The sequence below is a fragment of the Branchiostoma lanceolatum genome, chromosome 15 (assembly GCF_035083965.1).
Source record: "Branchiostoma lanceolatum isolate klBraLanc5 chromosome 15, klBraLanc5.hap2, whole genome shotgun sequence".
NCBI lineage: Eukaryota > Metazoa > Chordata > Leptocardii > Amphioxiformes > Branchiostomatidae > Branchiostoma > Branchiostoma lanceolatum.
Genome location: NC_089736.1, coordinates 8,034,568 through 8,049,415, shown reverse-complemented (window position 1 = coordinate 8,049,415; position 14,848 = coordinate 8,034,568). Strand labels below are relative to the sequence as shown.

General features: G+C 39.4%; 2 protein-coding genes across 5 annotated transcripts in view; both read left to right on the top strand.

Moving 5' to 3' along the window:
- The window catches only part of LOC136420369 (uncharacterized), a 32,464-nt gene extending 28,186 nt beyond the window's left edge, over window positions 1-4,278 (top strand). For all 4 annotated transcript variants that reach the window (XM_066407241.1, XM_066407242.1, XM_066407239.1 and 1 more), the window contains exons 9-13: window positions 516-644; window positions 1,033-1,295; window positions 1,614-1,730; window positions 2,233-2,446; window positions 2,961-4,278. In XM_066407241.1, coding sequence (XP_066263338.1) covers window positions 516-644; window positions 1,033-1,295; window positions 1,614-1,730; window positions 2,233-2,446; window positions 2,961-3,125 — 888 coding nt within the window. In that variant the 3' untranslated portion in view covers window positions 3,126-4,278. The remainder of the gene's footprint in view (window positions 1-515; window positions 645-1,032; window positions 1,296-1,613; window positions 1,731-2,232; window positions 2,447-2,960) is intronic.
- A 1,440-nt stretch (window positions 4,279-5,718) lies between these two features.
- LOC136420402 (transmembrane protein 41A-like) lies at window positions 5,719-9,867 on the top strand. Its single transcript, XM_066407293.1, has 5 exons — window positions 5,719-5,984; window positions 6,648-6,804; window positions 7,209-7,370; window positions 7,906-8,044; window positions 8,855-9,867. Exons 1-5 carry the CDS (start codon window positions 5,854-5,856, stop codon window positions 9,028-9,030), a joined length of 765 nt encoding a protein of 254 aa, XP_066263390.1. The 5' UTR covers window positions 5,719-5,853; the 3' UTR covers window positions 9,031-9,867.
- Window positions 9,868-14,848: the final 4,981 nt, after the last annotated feature.

The window sequence follows — 14,848 nt, the reverse complement described above, 5'->3', positions numbered from 1 at the left end:
ATGTCAGGGTGGGAAAAAATCGAAGAGTGCAAACCTCTGCAAGACGTCTTGCAGAGGTTTGCACTCTTCAATTTTATACAAGATCAGACAACATTGTTTCCTCAAAAAGCGCTGACGACTTACAATCTTTAGTGGTCTTTTCATGGAGTCTTTAGTTGTTCTTTTCATGGTTGTTCTTTTCATCAGTGTTGTTGAAACTACTCTCCAAGAAGAGGTTGTTGGGGAAACTTGATTGTGACCTTCTTATCATATAGCCCAAGGGGAGAGGGCGGGTAAAACCTTACCTTGAGGATACCTTGAGGATTCATCGGTGAAGTAGGCCAGGCCTGTGTTGTCACCCTCACGGTAATAAGATAAGAAAGTCACATGATAAGAAGGTCACAATTTTCCCCAACAACCTCTGTTTGGAGAGTAGCCTATCCTACACGTGGACTAATATCCCCCAACTAATTCGGTGTTCATAAGTCACTGGCCAAGCACCTTATTAACCCTTAATGATTGTCGTTGTCATACAGCTTGGAGCTGTTACTGCGCGTGCGTACACCCGCCTCCACACCTGGTACAGAACATGGAGGGTCTTCCTCGACTACCCAGAATCCTCGGACAACTACGTTGTCAAATTGCAGAACAACCATCTCTTTAGGGTTAGTAAACTTTTGGAAACTGTAAACTCTTGCATATGTTCAGGGCATCTTTTAAGTTTATAGGCATGAAATGTTGGTAACAGGCCTAGGTATGTATTAACATCATCGGTGGCCGTTTGCAATAGGGTATCTGGTAAAATTTGAATCTACTGGGGCCAAAAAAGTTTATATGTAGTATAATAATACTATACTACACATACGCCGACAAAAATACGAAATAAGCTGACACACATTATGCAGACACTAGTCTACTTCACCCGTACATCAAGTTGTCACTTACTTGAAAAGAGCTAGTGTAGTTTACAAAGAACGAGTACAGAGCAGCTCCTTATTCTACCATTTGCACACCATATATACCAGGTATACTTTATCCTCTGATCTTCTCCAGTTTAGCAGAGACGGAATTGTGAAGTTTTCCTTCACACAAGCAGTCTACTCTGTGAACCTGGGCGGACAGAAGCCCTGCACACATCAAGGTCTGACGGTGTCGCCTAAGATCGAACGCAGCAGCCAAAACGTCACCATCTTCAAACGGTTCCACAAGGGCGTGACCCGGAAGTACACCACCATTGAAGCTTCCGGCGTGGTCCCAGTCAAGCAGGGAGAGGTCCTGTACTTTGATGTGGAGACAATGCTGGGATGTCAAACATGGTAAATATTTTAGTCCAAATAGGATGAAAATTGCTCCCCATTGGGAAAAGGAGAATGCAATCTTTTTTTCAGGATCTTAAAGTTCAAAACCAGAAGTTGTCCATGTTTGGTAGCCATCTATGATCTTTCATATTTTCTTAAAACAGAATTTCACTCGATGATGGATATGTGTGGAATGCTTAAGACCATTACGTTAAGATGTCAAAGAAAGTGATAAGAATTATGAAATAACTCTGATACAAACCTGTAAAATCTTCCCGTATAGTTCTTGAATGCTCTTTCTATTTCATGCATTCACCTGCATTTTATGGGTATCAGGTACTTTGGCGCCACGAGAGAAGAAGACAAGAACGGCATCGGCGTCGCCAACGTGCTGTGGGTCCCCACCGAGTTCTCAGCATCTTTCCGGGGCGAGCTGGTACCGGACATCGACTGGTCTGTATCTGTATCTAAACTTATATAGCTAGCATAACCTTCTGCGTAACACATCATCTTCGCAGGCACGCGGCGCGAGAGCAGCTGATATATTGCACTGAACAACTTATCACGCTTAAACGTTGCATGCACATCTAACTGTAAGCGTTCTTTAACTTTTAAGCGTTCTAGTTAGGATGCTCATACAGTGCTTGGTGGCAACGAGTTCCACTCTATGACAGTTCTAGAGAAAAAATTTCTAGAGAAACACCTCGATTCTGACTTTATAACTGTGATACTTGAAGGCATGCCCATTTCTTGTTATTTTCTCAGCTGGTATTAGACACTTACATTGTAGTAACATGGTACTCGAATGAAAGCTCATCTGTGTTGGTAGAGTACATATTGTAAAGCTTTGTGTTGGATCAAAGCTCAAAACTTTACAATTAGTACATCCACCAATTCATCAGTCATTTTGTGCGTGCATAGTCTGGACATAGTCTTTGACCTTTTGTCTTCGAAGGTCGCACAACGAGACAGAGCTGCAGTTCCAGTACATCAGCACCAGCCGCGGAGACGTGTTTGAGATGGTGGACGGCACTTATCTCATGTTCAAAAAGTCCGGACACGCCAACATCAACTTCTACATGAAGATGCAGCACTCCTGTGACTACGTCAAGCTCATAGCCTTCTACTACACTGTGGACAGTAAAAAGGCAGTAGCAGTCGCACAACAGGTACATACATACCACATTGCTCAACATATTCCTAGGGCAGCAATGGTAAATATCACCAAAGCATACTCTGCCTATTTTTATACTTTTTTGATTGAAAGTTGACGACATTTGCGTCGTAATCGTGTCAAAATATCCATGCGTAAAACTGTTTTGAGGTATGGATGTTATACCGGTAACAAACTTGCAGTTAGAAAATATTATCAATAATACGGGAGAGGGGAATTTCCTGGACATTATGAACAAATGACTAAACTTCATATAACCAATACTGAAAGAGTCTGGCCTAACCCAAATTTTCGGATAACTTATATGTCGCACCCCGTCTCTCTTCAAGGTTGGTCGGTGGGCTCGGATATAAACCACCTCCTTCCCTGCTGGACATCAGTTACATTGTACATTGTGTGTCAGGCTTGTGCTTAGTTCACTGTCATACATTTATAATTGCTAAAAAGGTCATGTTTGCATTGATACCATACAAGTCATGTGACATGTAACAAACAATTCCGTTGCCCAGGTCCTCGGTAACACGCAGGGCATGTGGGACGGCGTGGCGCTCAGCAGCTCGCACAAGGTGGAGGAGGATTCCCGGATGTACCTGAAGCTGTTCTGTGTGAGAGGCGAGGTGGAGAGGGTGGCCTGGGAGTGGAACACGCTGTCTGTCATGTGGATCCACCAATGAGTCAAGCTGGAGGCCCTGATTGGACATTTAGAAAACACAGTTAAATTTTCTCTTCATTTCACCCTGTTGATGATGAGCTTACCAATGATGTCCAATATCTCCATGGCATCATTAAACAAACACACATAGACGGCAATCCCAATGATTTTTCAACAGGCTTCTTGTAAAACTTAAAGCATTTAACTAAAAAATGTGCAAATTTTCAAACGCCTTCAGAAACTATTTTTTTTCTCTAATGTAATTCTAATTCTAGTTATCTATATGCTTGTCAATCGATGGCCGTGTTTTCGTCTCCACTACAATTCTTTCCTCCTCAATGTGAATAGACAGTAGAAACTGGTCAAAATGTAGACAAAAATTTTACCGTGGAGTTAGCGTGCTAGAGAGACCAAAGTGACTCTCTATGGTCTGTGTGCCAAATTGTTTACCATATTTTAGGAAATATGTACTATTCATCTATCCACCAAATGAGTCTGGTGTAGATTACACATTTTAGCAAATACCCTCACACTTGCACTATACTGCGTTTCTGAGCGTATTGTATTTTTATCTAATAGTTATATAGGCCATATGTGAAGCTTGCATTATTAAATGTAATGTTTTGAAACCATGTCGATGGTAAGTATAATGATATTAAATGTGGTGAACTACACTTGATTGTTAGACTTGATATCTAAGACTTTTTATCGATAATTAAGTGGTCAAAATGATACTTAGAAGGGACTGCTGTATAAGTTATCTCAGAAAATATACCTCTGCATAGATATACCTTTGCTGAAATAACTCAAGTAGCTCCCAACATAGACAAATATATGCTATTGATATTACAGTCAGGTATTAAAAGTTGAGTTATAATTCCTGTACAGAGAAAGGCATTGTAAATAAGGCACTGGACTAACTGATGTTTGCTGTAGCTCAGACGTGACTTTACATATTAACATTTCTACCAGTCATATGTATATCGTAAGTTAATTTCATGTTAATCATAAGCTTACGTTTAGGGATTGTTTGATGGTATTGAGAATCAGGATGACAATGGTGGTGGTTTACATCAATATACCAGTATTTTATAAATTTTGTGCGTCAATATTTTTTTGGTGGGAGGGGCACATATGATAATATCTGTGAATAAATTGGTGGAAGGAACATATAACAGGTCATTGTCGCATGTTTTCTTACTATTACACTGGTGTTACATTTTATATTGTCATTCATGTACTATCAAAGAGATTGTAAGTTCATTATAATTTGGAACCTTATTTCCTTAACAGCCATGACTAGCTATATCAGTATGAGAGCCTGCATGGGGGGGGTGGGGGGGGGGTTGGTCCCCGACAACGCTCTACGCTAAATTCGGAGGGCCGGCTACGTAATACGCTAAATTAAGAAAGCCTCCCTACGCTCTACGCTAAATTCAGAAAAGCCTCCCTACGCTAAATCATGGAGTCGTCGGCAAAGCTCTACGAAAAATTAAAACGGCCGATTACGCTCTACGTAAAAGGGGCATGCAGGCCCTCCAGTATGTGCGTTTCAAAGAACCTCATGAAGATGCTCAAGACACAGAAATCACTGGTGTTCTGCGGTCTGCCCTTTTCATCAACCTGTTTCCACGTCAATGTTTATGGCACATATACATTTGAACTGGGCCATTCTGAAGTGGGCCAGGGAAGCATAGTAGCCTGTCGGCGCACTGACAGTCATACGCCGACGAGAAGGACACCCCTATCCGACACTCCTCCTCCTCCTGTAGGTACAAGCCGCACTGCCCAGTAACGGCTGTGGGTACAAGAAACTTAGGAAGATCAATAAAATCCCACGAAACCGTTCGTTATTGACTAAAAAATTAGACTTACTCATGCTTACCAGAATCGCTTGCCCAATCGAAGACGACGACACCGTCCACACCGCAACATCCCTGGGTAAGGCAGTCAACATTCAACCTGAAAGTGAAATAAATAAACATGGGCTTTCTCATATTGCTCAGACCAACCTTGAAAAGCACTAAAATATATATTTATGTGGATGCCTATATCAATCATATTGCAAGTAACGTTACATGTAACACACAATTCAGCCACAAGACTGAGACGCTTATGAATTAGATTCATCGGTTCGGAAAGAGAGAAGCCTCTGTACTGAGGTGTCGCAAAAAAATGCATTCTTCCCGATCTTCTTACCTCGTACTTTTCAGCCAGTAGGGCTTTCGTCGCCTTCTTGTGCAGCGTGGACCCTGCGATCTGTGGGAGATAAGTGCTCTGGGAGATTTTTGTGCCACATTGGCTTGGTAGAGTCTGAAATAAAGGTTTTTCCCTCAGATTTCCTATCAAATTTTGAAAAAGTCCGCGTTTCCCGCCATGTTGATATAGAAGAGTACACTAGGTGTAGGGGATAAGAGTATTGATATTATAGTATCAACTATGATAAACAGATACAGAACTTTACTGATAAGAAATTGTATTCAATGTACGTATACAGTGTTTAAGATAATAATTCAGGATATTTTTGCTTTGATTAAAAATCTACATGCAAGTTTTGTACAGTCACCCCTATAAATAAAATGTAATGCCCCAATGACATTTCCCACTAGGCTCTGCGAAACAGACGACAGGAAAAAAAATGGGGCATGAAAATCACGAGATGAAAATGACGTAATTCCAAACGTTTTTTTCACCTATGTAAGACTATATGAAAGTCTGAATACGCATAGCAGCCCATACAACCCGACAAGATGCGTTCTGTCCTTGGTGTGGCTTTTATTTTCGCGGCGTCGTCCTGTTTTCTGTACTTTCTGTCCACCGCCCTCCCCAGTCTTGAACATCGACCGGACGACAGCGAACTGAGCGACTTACATAATTCCAGGTATTTTACAGAGAGTTGCCGTTGGATGAGTTCTTCACGTTGTATTTTTGACACATATCTAAAAATAATCTGACTGGTAACTAAGTCGAATACGAACGTATTTTGTTATGGTGTGAGGATGAGTGGTGGGTTGTTGACTCAGAATCGAAGCTAGGTCTTGGGTTTGAATCCCTGACAGGTCCTGATGTTGTGTCCTAGAGACTTAGCACTGAACACCGATTTACACCGGTTTGCTTGTTAAGGGCTAGTATAAAGTATGTGTAATAACAAGCAAAAACGCCATTCGTTAGTCGCCACGGCTACCTACATGTAGCATCTGACTTGTCAAGGGATTCGAACCCAGAAATTTTCGATTTTTAGTCAACAACCCTATACCACAAGGCCGTCATGACAGCATGTCTGTAGAACGTAAGCATACATTTCGTGTTCGCATATTCAAGGTAAATATCTCATATATAGGTTCATATAGTTGAGTCCAAAGAGATTTGCAATGGCCGTTACTCTAATGCAACGTTGATCAAAGAGGACGGAAGAGCATCGGCAGCTATGATTAGTTTAAATGGTAGGGTAATTGCCGTATTATATGCACATTATTCTAAATATGTGTTCATCATGCCACTGTTACTCAACCATCAAACTACCAATCCATGTTTGTCCTCACAGTTCCGAGCTGAAGTTCCCGTCTAACCTGGAGGAGCTGCGCTGGTTGGCTGAGCTGCTACAGAAGTACTGCCAGGACCACTGGGACTATGTCTGGCTCCTGTTCTGTAGTGCCTACCTGTACAAACAGACATGGGCCATACCTGGGTCTGTCTTCCTGGTACGTAAAGCTAGGACAGGACTCGAAATAACAACCTGCAGTTTGCAGATAAATTTTTGAAATGACAGAAAACAATATAGTTGGTAGTTTATTGGATAAATTGATCATAGATAGATAGATAGATAGATAGATAGATAGATAGATAGATAGATAGATAGATAGATAGATAGATAGATAGATAGATAGATAGATAGATAGATAGATAGATAGATAGATAGATAGATAATGAGATTGTGAGTGAGTGAGAGTGACAACATCATAGAAGATGAAAGATTTCTATTCTAAGTAACTGACTTTTATATGTGGTTTGGCATATCTATTGTTACAATTATAGTTTGACTATATTATACATGAAGTGACATTAAGTACTTATGATACTAATGATAAAATCTCTCCCTTGTTAGAATATATTAGCAGGAGCGTTGTTCGGTCCTTGGGTCGGGTTTCCTCTGGTATGTGCTCTAACGGCCACGGGCGCCACGTGCTGCTACCTCATCTCCAAAACATTCGGACATCGTCTTGTCGTCAAGTATTTTCCTGAAAAAGTAGAGAGTCTGCAATCGGTGGTAAGTAATACGATGCTCTTGTTGGTTCGTACTCATAGAAATGTATATACTGTACATGTATTATGTCATTTAAGTTTAAGTTGGAAAGTATTTAGCCAATCTTTAGGTTTATAATGCTTTGATAATAATCATATGTTTCATAAGGTTTGGGTTATCTTTGTACTTCAAGCTTATGGCCACATCAATAAAATTCCTATTCTTTCAGAAAGTAGCAAGTGAAGAGAGTAGAGCCAAGATGTACATGTAGATGCCAGTCTTATCTTGTGTGTGTGTGTGTGTGTGTGTGTGTGTGTGTGTGAAACTGCAAATTGAGAAAACCCTTAATCCCTAAATTCAAACACTCATAGACTACACCTAATGTTGAATTAGTGCAGTCTGTTCACATATCATGTAAACTTAAAAATTGATGACTGGATATACCTTTAAGTTACACTTACCCAAAAAAAGGCATGCAGACCTCTCCAGATATTGCTGTTACTGTTAGCTACTCTTGGATGTAAAAAAAAAAAAACTTTTTTTCTGTACCTGTTCTTAGGTTGAAGAGAATCTACCCAGTCTGTTTTTCCTCTTGCTGTTCCTGAGACTGTTTCCCATGACTCCGAACTGGTTCCTCAACATCTCATCACCTATAGTGGGAGTGCCAATATGGCAATTTTTCTTCTCTGTTCTAATAGGTAAGTTTGTCTTATTATTTCTTATCATAGTTCCTTTAAAATCTATGTAGGTTCCTAAGTAGAGATGCTTTGATACCTGTAAGTCTTGCTGCAAAATGTTCATACCTCAGACCAGGTACCTATAGTTATTGTTAGCATGAAAGTTCATCTGTGTTGGTAGAATTCATTATTAACTAAGATTAAACTTTTCATCCAACACTGTAAAGAAATTGGGACTTACTCAAATGTTTGGTTGACTCCGTCAACCTTGTTCACGGAATGGACCCGTCTACTTCTGGAACTTCTACTTCAGAGAGTAGTTGTTGTTCACCTTGTAGTGCCTAGTGGCACATAGTGTAGCAAGTTTCCTTGCTGTTTCTGCAGCAGTGTGTATTTCTACAAGGAGGGGTTGGTAGCCCTTCCCCTTTAGCGTACTCGAGGCACCTCCTCAATTTCAAACATGGAACCCCCATTTTATGTCCCTTCCAAAAGATGGGTGCAGCCCCAACAAAGATATCCTGTACCAGGATTTGAACTGCAGTCTCCCAGTTACTGGTACCAACTAATTGGAACCAGGAGCTCAACTGTGAGGCTGCTACCAGTTGAGCTGCAGTGACATGCTTAGCACTAGCCCAGTATCCATCCATGTTTTAGCTAGTCAAAAATACCAGATTGTAGCAGAAGAGTGCAGTTTTCATTGTAGTCTCTAGAGGGCCTCACTGCACTTCAGGATCTTGTGCCATGTCAAAGTAACATACATGTATATTCTGGTGTAATTTTGTGTCCGCTGTGTAATACTAACCCTTCTTTCACATCTGTTATTTTGACCAGGGTTGATGCCATACAACTTCGTCTGTGTACAGACTGGAGGAATTCTATCCACCATTAAGTCCATTGATGATGTTTTTAGTGCTAAGATCCTAATGCAAATGTTGGGAGCAGCCATGGTGGCTCTCCTTCCTGGTATCTTCCTCAAGTTGTACAAGCCCAAACTTAAGACAAGTTAAGCTGAAATGTGGATGAACACACCCAAAATCACTGAAACTGAGGAACACATTGAAAACTGATTGAAAACCATTGCAATTAGTTTGCATTTTATGGGAGGTAACTGTCAATGCAGCAAACAAAGATCTGCATACACACTTGAATCCAGTACATTTGTGCAGGTAGACATCAGAAACACTTGCACACCTCCAGTTTTACCCGCACCAACCTGTATATGCAATCCCATACCTCCATGTATGCTATGACAAAAAATAACATACAAGAGACATACTAATAGAAGGCATTATTAGAGCGCTTTCAAATGATTAAAAAAAGGCTTTCTGTATATGAAGAAACTTAGAAGCTCATAAGATGGTGAAATAGAACCTTGGAAAGTGACTCTTCAAAAATTAACCCGCCAAGATAGCTGTTTAGTAACTAAAGTTAGTTAGTTAGTTAGTTACAACAAAATTATTAGGTAGTAGGCTGGGATAAGGATAACATGACCAATGTTATTTAACTAAATTATTGATTGTATTCATGGGGCAGTGTAGGATTTTGTGCATGTGACAAGTTAAGTCGCATTTGTTGGGAGCTGCCAAAAGTCTCATCAAGCATTCCAATTACTGTAGAGATGGTAAAAATCCTATGAATCAAAACCATTAAGGAACAAGTGGAAATTTTATTAGTTTGTGCCATTTTATGGAAATGCATTTTAGCTTGTCAATGAGTACTGTGAGAAGGAAAATATTTTTGTCAGTGGAGAGTCTTTGATAGTGGAGTGGAAATTTATGGTTTCAAACAATATCATTATTATGTACATTCCAGATGCAATTATAAAGTTTTGTTGCAACTCGTTATTTTTTTTCCTTTTACCTCAAACATTTAATATTGTGTGCTCAGTTATTTTTTTGAAGTTATGGCTGACCATCATCTGTGCAATGTATGTTTATTTTTGGTTGTTTACATTTAATCACAATTGAACTCATATTTTCTTCCGTCCTTTATCAAGTTATTCCAACTGTGTTGTAAAAATACTGTTTAAATAGCATTTTGTCATTCCTACATGTACATGGACATCAAAGGACTTGCCCATGCATCTTTCACATGTTAAGTAAGTGTGTACTCAATCACCCCATCAGGAACCATTCCAAGACTATGCCTCATTACCGCGACCAGGGTATTAGTTCTACCTTGACCTTCCACAGCTCCCCCCCCCCTGATATGCACATCAATGACAAAATGCCACATTTTCTATTGCATGTAGTTAGATGTACCATCCATCAATTTAAGCATGCATATATGGTGTTTTTGTTTTCCAAGATAGTGGGTGGCAGAGCTCTGAGCAATTCTAATGCCCAATTAACTATAGTGTGAAATACCCTCCTGCAACCTTGAACTTGTAGGTAGAAAAAAATTGACAAGATTTACAGTCACCAAAATTCCATGGCTCGGTACAGTCATGATCAATGATTGTTCTCTCTAATTCCAACCTGCTGATGTTGTTTAGTAGCAAAATCTAATTGTCAGGGTTCCCCAATATGCTTTATTTCATATATGTATACTGTACATGTGTAACCCAGCACACAAGCTGATTTGGCAGTCTGCGTAGGGGGTAGTGCATTACAAATTACTTCAAATTCTCAGCATTCAATCAGATACTGCATTGATTACATTTTACAGGGAGATCTTTATTGACACAACAAAAGCACAGTGACTTTCGTAAGGTCTACTACATACATACATACAAAGGAACGGATAGGTGCATTCAAATGAGTTTGATTACACACAATCATATGGGATAGAGTAACATATCGAAATTTCACGTGTCATATACTTATACATTGCTTGTTCTAATGTCCAAGCATTCTTTGATGTATATACCTATCTGTACACAGTAAGGATTATCACCTCCTAGTATGTAAATTAATCTATCAACAGAACGGAGCGCATTGAATTCATTTGAACAAGCGGAGATAAAGGTGAATAGCTTTGAGCGGTTATCCTCACATCTTGAACAATCCATGATAAACTGACGTTCATCTTCATTTGGGCAGAATGGACAAAACCTTTGATCACAGGGAATTTTACATCAAATCTTTATTCTGTTTTGATAAGAGGGTTCCAATTACGTAAAATCAAAATGGACAATTACCTTTTTTGGGATCCCAATCCTGGTAGTAACAATTTTGCTGAATGACTTTGGACAACAAATAAGAATAGATGTACAGTACTAGTACCTACCAATTATCTGCTATTGCCAACAATTTGGTTTTGTAACATTAATTTAGAAGATTGTTACATTGTTATAATGACACCAGGGCATGTGAATGTGTAACTACAATTACAGATAATTGGGATTTCAATAAGTGGTCGTTTTGAAGACTCACTAACTATATAAAACTCTAACAAGACCCAATTATGCAGGTTAAAAACAGGTATTTTGTTTCTTAATTCTTATGATTGGATGTGATATGTGAAACATGGTATAGAAGTTACAAAACAATCCTGTTTGTCTTATGAAACACACATTCATTGGCAATCCAATACACATTCTAGCTGCTTTCAAGCAACTCTTGTGCAGGTAAAAAATGATATTTTGTCTCTTACAATTGGAATTCATGTGATCGATTTAACATAATATAGGAGTTTTGAAACATATGTGTATGTCTTATGAAACATTCTTCAAAGTACTTGGTAATCTAATAAGCATTTTAGCTCCTTTCAAGCAGCTCCTATGTAATTGGAGACCCCAAGATAGTGTAAATGCATTTACAACTGGGGTGCTGGTCGCAGCGCTTTTATCCATGGGCTGTAATATGATTTAGTCTTCCCCACAAGGCTTATTTTGCCTTACATAAAGTGGCATTCAGATCTCTGGAATTGTGACTATAGCCACTGTACCTGTGGCCAGCTGCTCAATATTTTACCTATATGTGCATAGTCTGTGCAGTTAGGAATTTTTTTAAACATTCCTAGTATACCATGTCTTAAGTCACACTGATGTAAATATTGAAAAAAGGAGATAACTTATGACTTACAAACATATTTATGTACAATTGTTTCTATATAACTTGCCAGCAAATGTGTAATTTTTCCTGAATGTTGATTTTAAAACTGAATATTTGCATAATATGTATAACATTGTTGTAAATTTGGGAGTAATACTGGATCTTCTATATTTATTTTAGCCATCATGTATGACCATATTAGTAGGATCATGCTAGTGATGGTAGGAAAATGATTGTACATTTTACTTGTGCATAATGCCCAGTGCCCTGTTGGTATTTGTTGTCAGCCTTGTAACCTTACAAATACAGAGAGTATATGTCAAAGTTAACATTTCTTTAATTTTTTGTAGACATTCCATCAATGCACTGTTTTGGGGCTTGGATATTGATCTAACCCAATCTTGACCAAACTTAAATGCATTTACAGTATTACAAATGTGTGAGGGTTGTTTCTAGGCTGTACATGCAGTAGCCTGGGTGCCATCCTTGATTACTACCGGGGCTCCTGCATTTGCTACCCTGAAAAAAACTTTCAGGGTAGCGAACACAGGAGCCCCGGAGTACTGGAGTTTGTGTTATACAGACTACCAGGCTACCAGTGTAGCTGTGTTTGGGCAAATCTATTGAGCACTTTCCCCTTAAAACATAGTACCCATATTGATGGCAGTCAAAAATATGCCTAACAGTCCCTAAATTTCCTTATTTTTGCCAATGCCCTCATTGACACACTATCATCCCCAAGTGGACAAGTTTGTCTAGATTAATAGAAGAATTTCCTTGCTGCAAGTAAAAATGCATAGAAATAAATTTTGGGCCAGTAAAAAGTCGGTTCGGGCAAATGGAAATGACCAATGTACTTGCCATGTATAGGGACAGTGAATTTTTAAAAACTTGTCCAACCCTGGCTTTGCTTCTACATTGGCAATATTTGAAAGTGGACTATAGCCAAGAAGGGTGGACTCCAGGCTAGGTTGTTTCCAATTATTCATTCATTCATTCATTCATTCATTTATTCTTCAGTAGCCCTAAGCTAAATTGTTAACCATAATCTCAAATAATCTTGGCAAGGCATGCACTGTCAGCTTTGCTCGACCTCAGGACCTATTTACTGTCTTCCAACTGACTTATAAATTAGCTGATAAAGGAGAATATCAAATGTGTGGCCTCCTCATAGACTTGCTGTGTTTCAGATAAGATATGATAATGCTTACAATAATCCCACTTCTGCATGCGTAACAACAAAATTATAAAGATCTAGTTTGATGTGCGAGGTCACGCTTATGAATTAAACACCCAACACTGGAACTGATCTTGACTGTAATCTTTTATTGACAGCTACAACACAAGACAACAAAAATAAGAGACTAGGATTTCCTGTACATGTCCAGTATGTAGTACACATTAAGCAAGTGAACAATAAAAGTCTGAAAAGAGGTAAGGTGTTTTTTCCAATGGAATATACCCTAGGAGCCAGACCCCATATTCTGCACGATCACCCACTGACGCGTGCCTGAGGTTTACCCTGCTAGCCGAGAGTGTGTGATGGATTGTGGTGGCCAGCGGGACAATAGGGCCGATAAAGCTTGGGCACGCGTGCGGTGGGGGATCGCACCGAATACGGCGTCTGGCTCCCAGGGTAATGGGAATCCAACGTACTGTGAAAGTTTGGGGAATACTCTTTCTATAAGGTGATTTTTACAGTGACATTTGCACACAACTGAAAACCCGGCATTTACACTTGACAGTGAACCACAGGTTTTAAATATGCCTCTGCACTACATAAAACAACATTAGTCATACATCCAGTATACTCCAAACACAGAAATGTATTTCCACCTTATATGGAATTCAGCCACTTCACTGTGACAATACATAAATATATATCTTTATAATAAACATCTTTTTAAGTACAGAATTAATCCACTTCACAAGGCGATACAATCTCTGTTGTTTTATGGACGTCTTCTATATGACTACATTGATTTTAGCCTCCTATTGGAAAAGTGATAGCACTTTGATTGTCAAATGTGGGAGGGGGTCAGGTCCTGGAACTCATTGTACACCTTTTGAAACTTTTACATTGATAAGCAAGAGTCCTTTGTAGAGCAAAATGAGAAAATACTGCAATATTGCAAATTGAAAGTAAAAACTGACTGAAAATTGCAAATGTTTCATAGCAAACCAAGTTAATCTTTTTTTCCTCTATAGATCTGGCTTTAGAGTTAGACTCCAGATGACGCCATCCATAAGATTGAGATTGTTTGGCCTTATGATGATATCAAATATTACACATGTAAGACTATAACATTGGCAGCATTTGTCAGTTCCACAAAGTTAGATTATGTGGAGACAAATCTGCATAGTCTGGGGTCCAGTCGTGTTTAGCCTGGAAGCCCTGAGTACATGTACGTGTACAGCGAGTGGCTTAGCGACTTGCCCCGTAAAAGCGGGACACCTGGCCAACGGCTTTCACAGCCACATGGTCTCGCTTTTACGGGGCAAGTCGCTAAGCCACCCTGCTTTACTCTCAGTCGCTAAGCCACCCCGCTTTACTCTGGGCTTCCAGTGTAGTTATGTTCAGCTTCTATATAGCTCGGCTCTAAATAATAGTTTGAACAGACTCAACCTCAGCATGAATGGATCCCAGTCTATGGTACCTTTTTCTTCTACTAAGATTTGGTACATTCAGAAACACCCAAATACATCTAAGATATTGTATGATTGACTTTATTAAGCAGAAAACAATTTATATCCAAACATACAGTACACTTTAAACATAGAAATATTTTCCACCTGCAGTCATTTCCTAAAAGACTAAGATTGTCTATGT

Coding starts and splice junctions, on each gene's coding strand:
- LOC136420402 (XM_066407293.1), top strand. CDS start 5,854: ATGCGTTCTGTCCTTGGTGTGGCTTTTATTTTCGCGGCGTCGTCCTGT. Junction 6,805..7,208: donor TACCTGGGTCTGTCTTCCTG/GTACGTAAAGCT, acceptor CTCCCTTGTTAG/AATATATTAGCAGGAGCGTT. Junction 7,371..7,905: donor TAGAGAGTCTGCAATCGGTG/GTAAGTAATACG, acceptor ACCTGTTCTTAG/GTTGAAGAGAATCTACCCAG.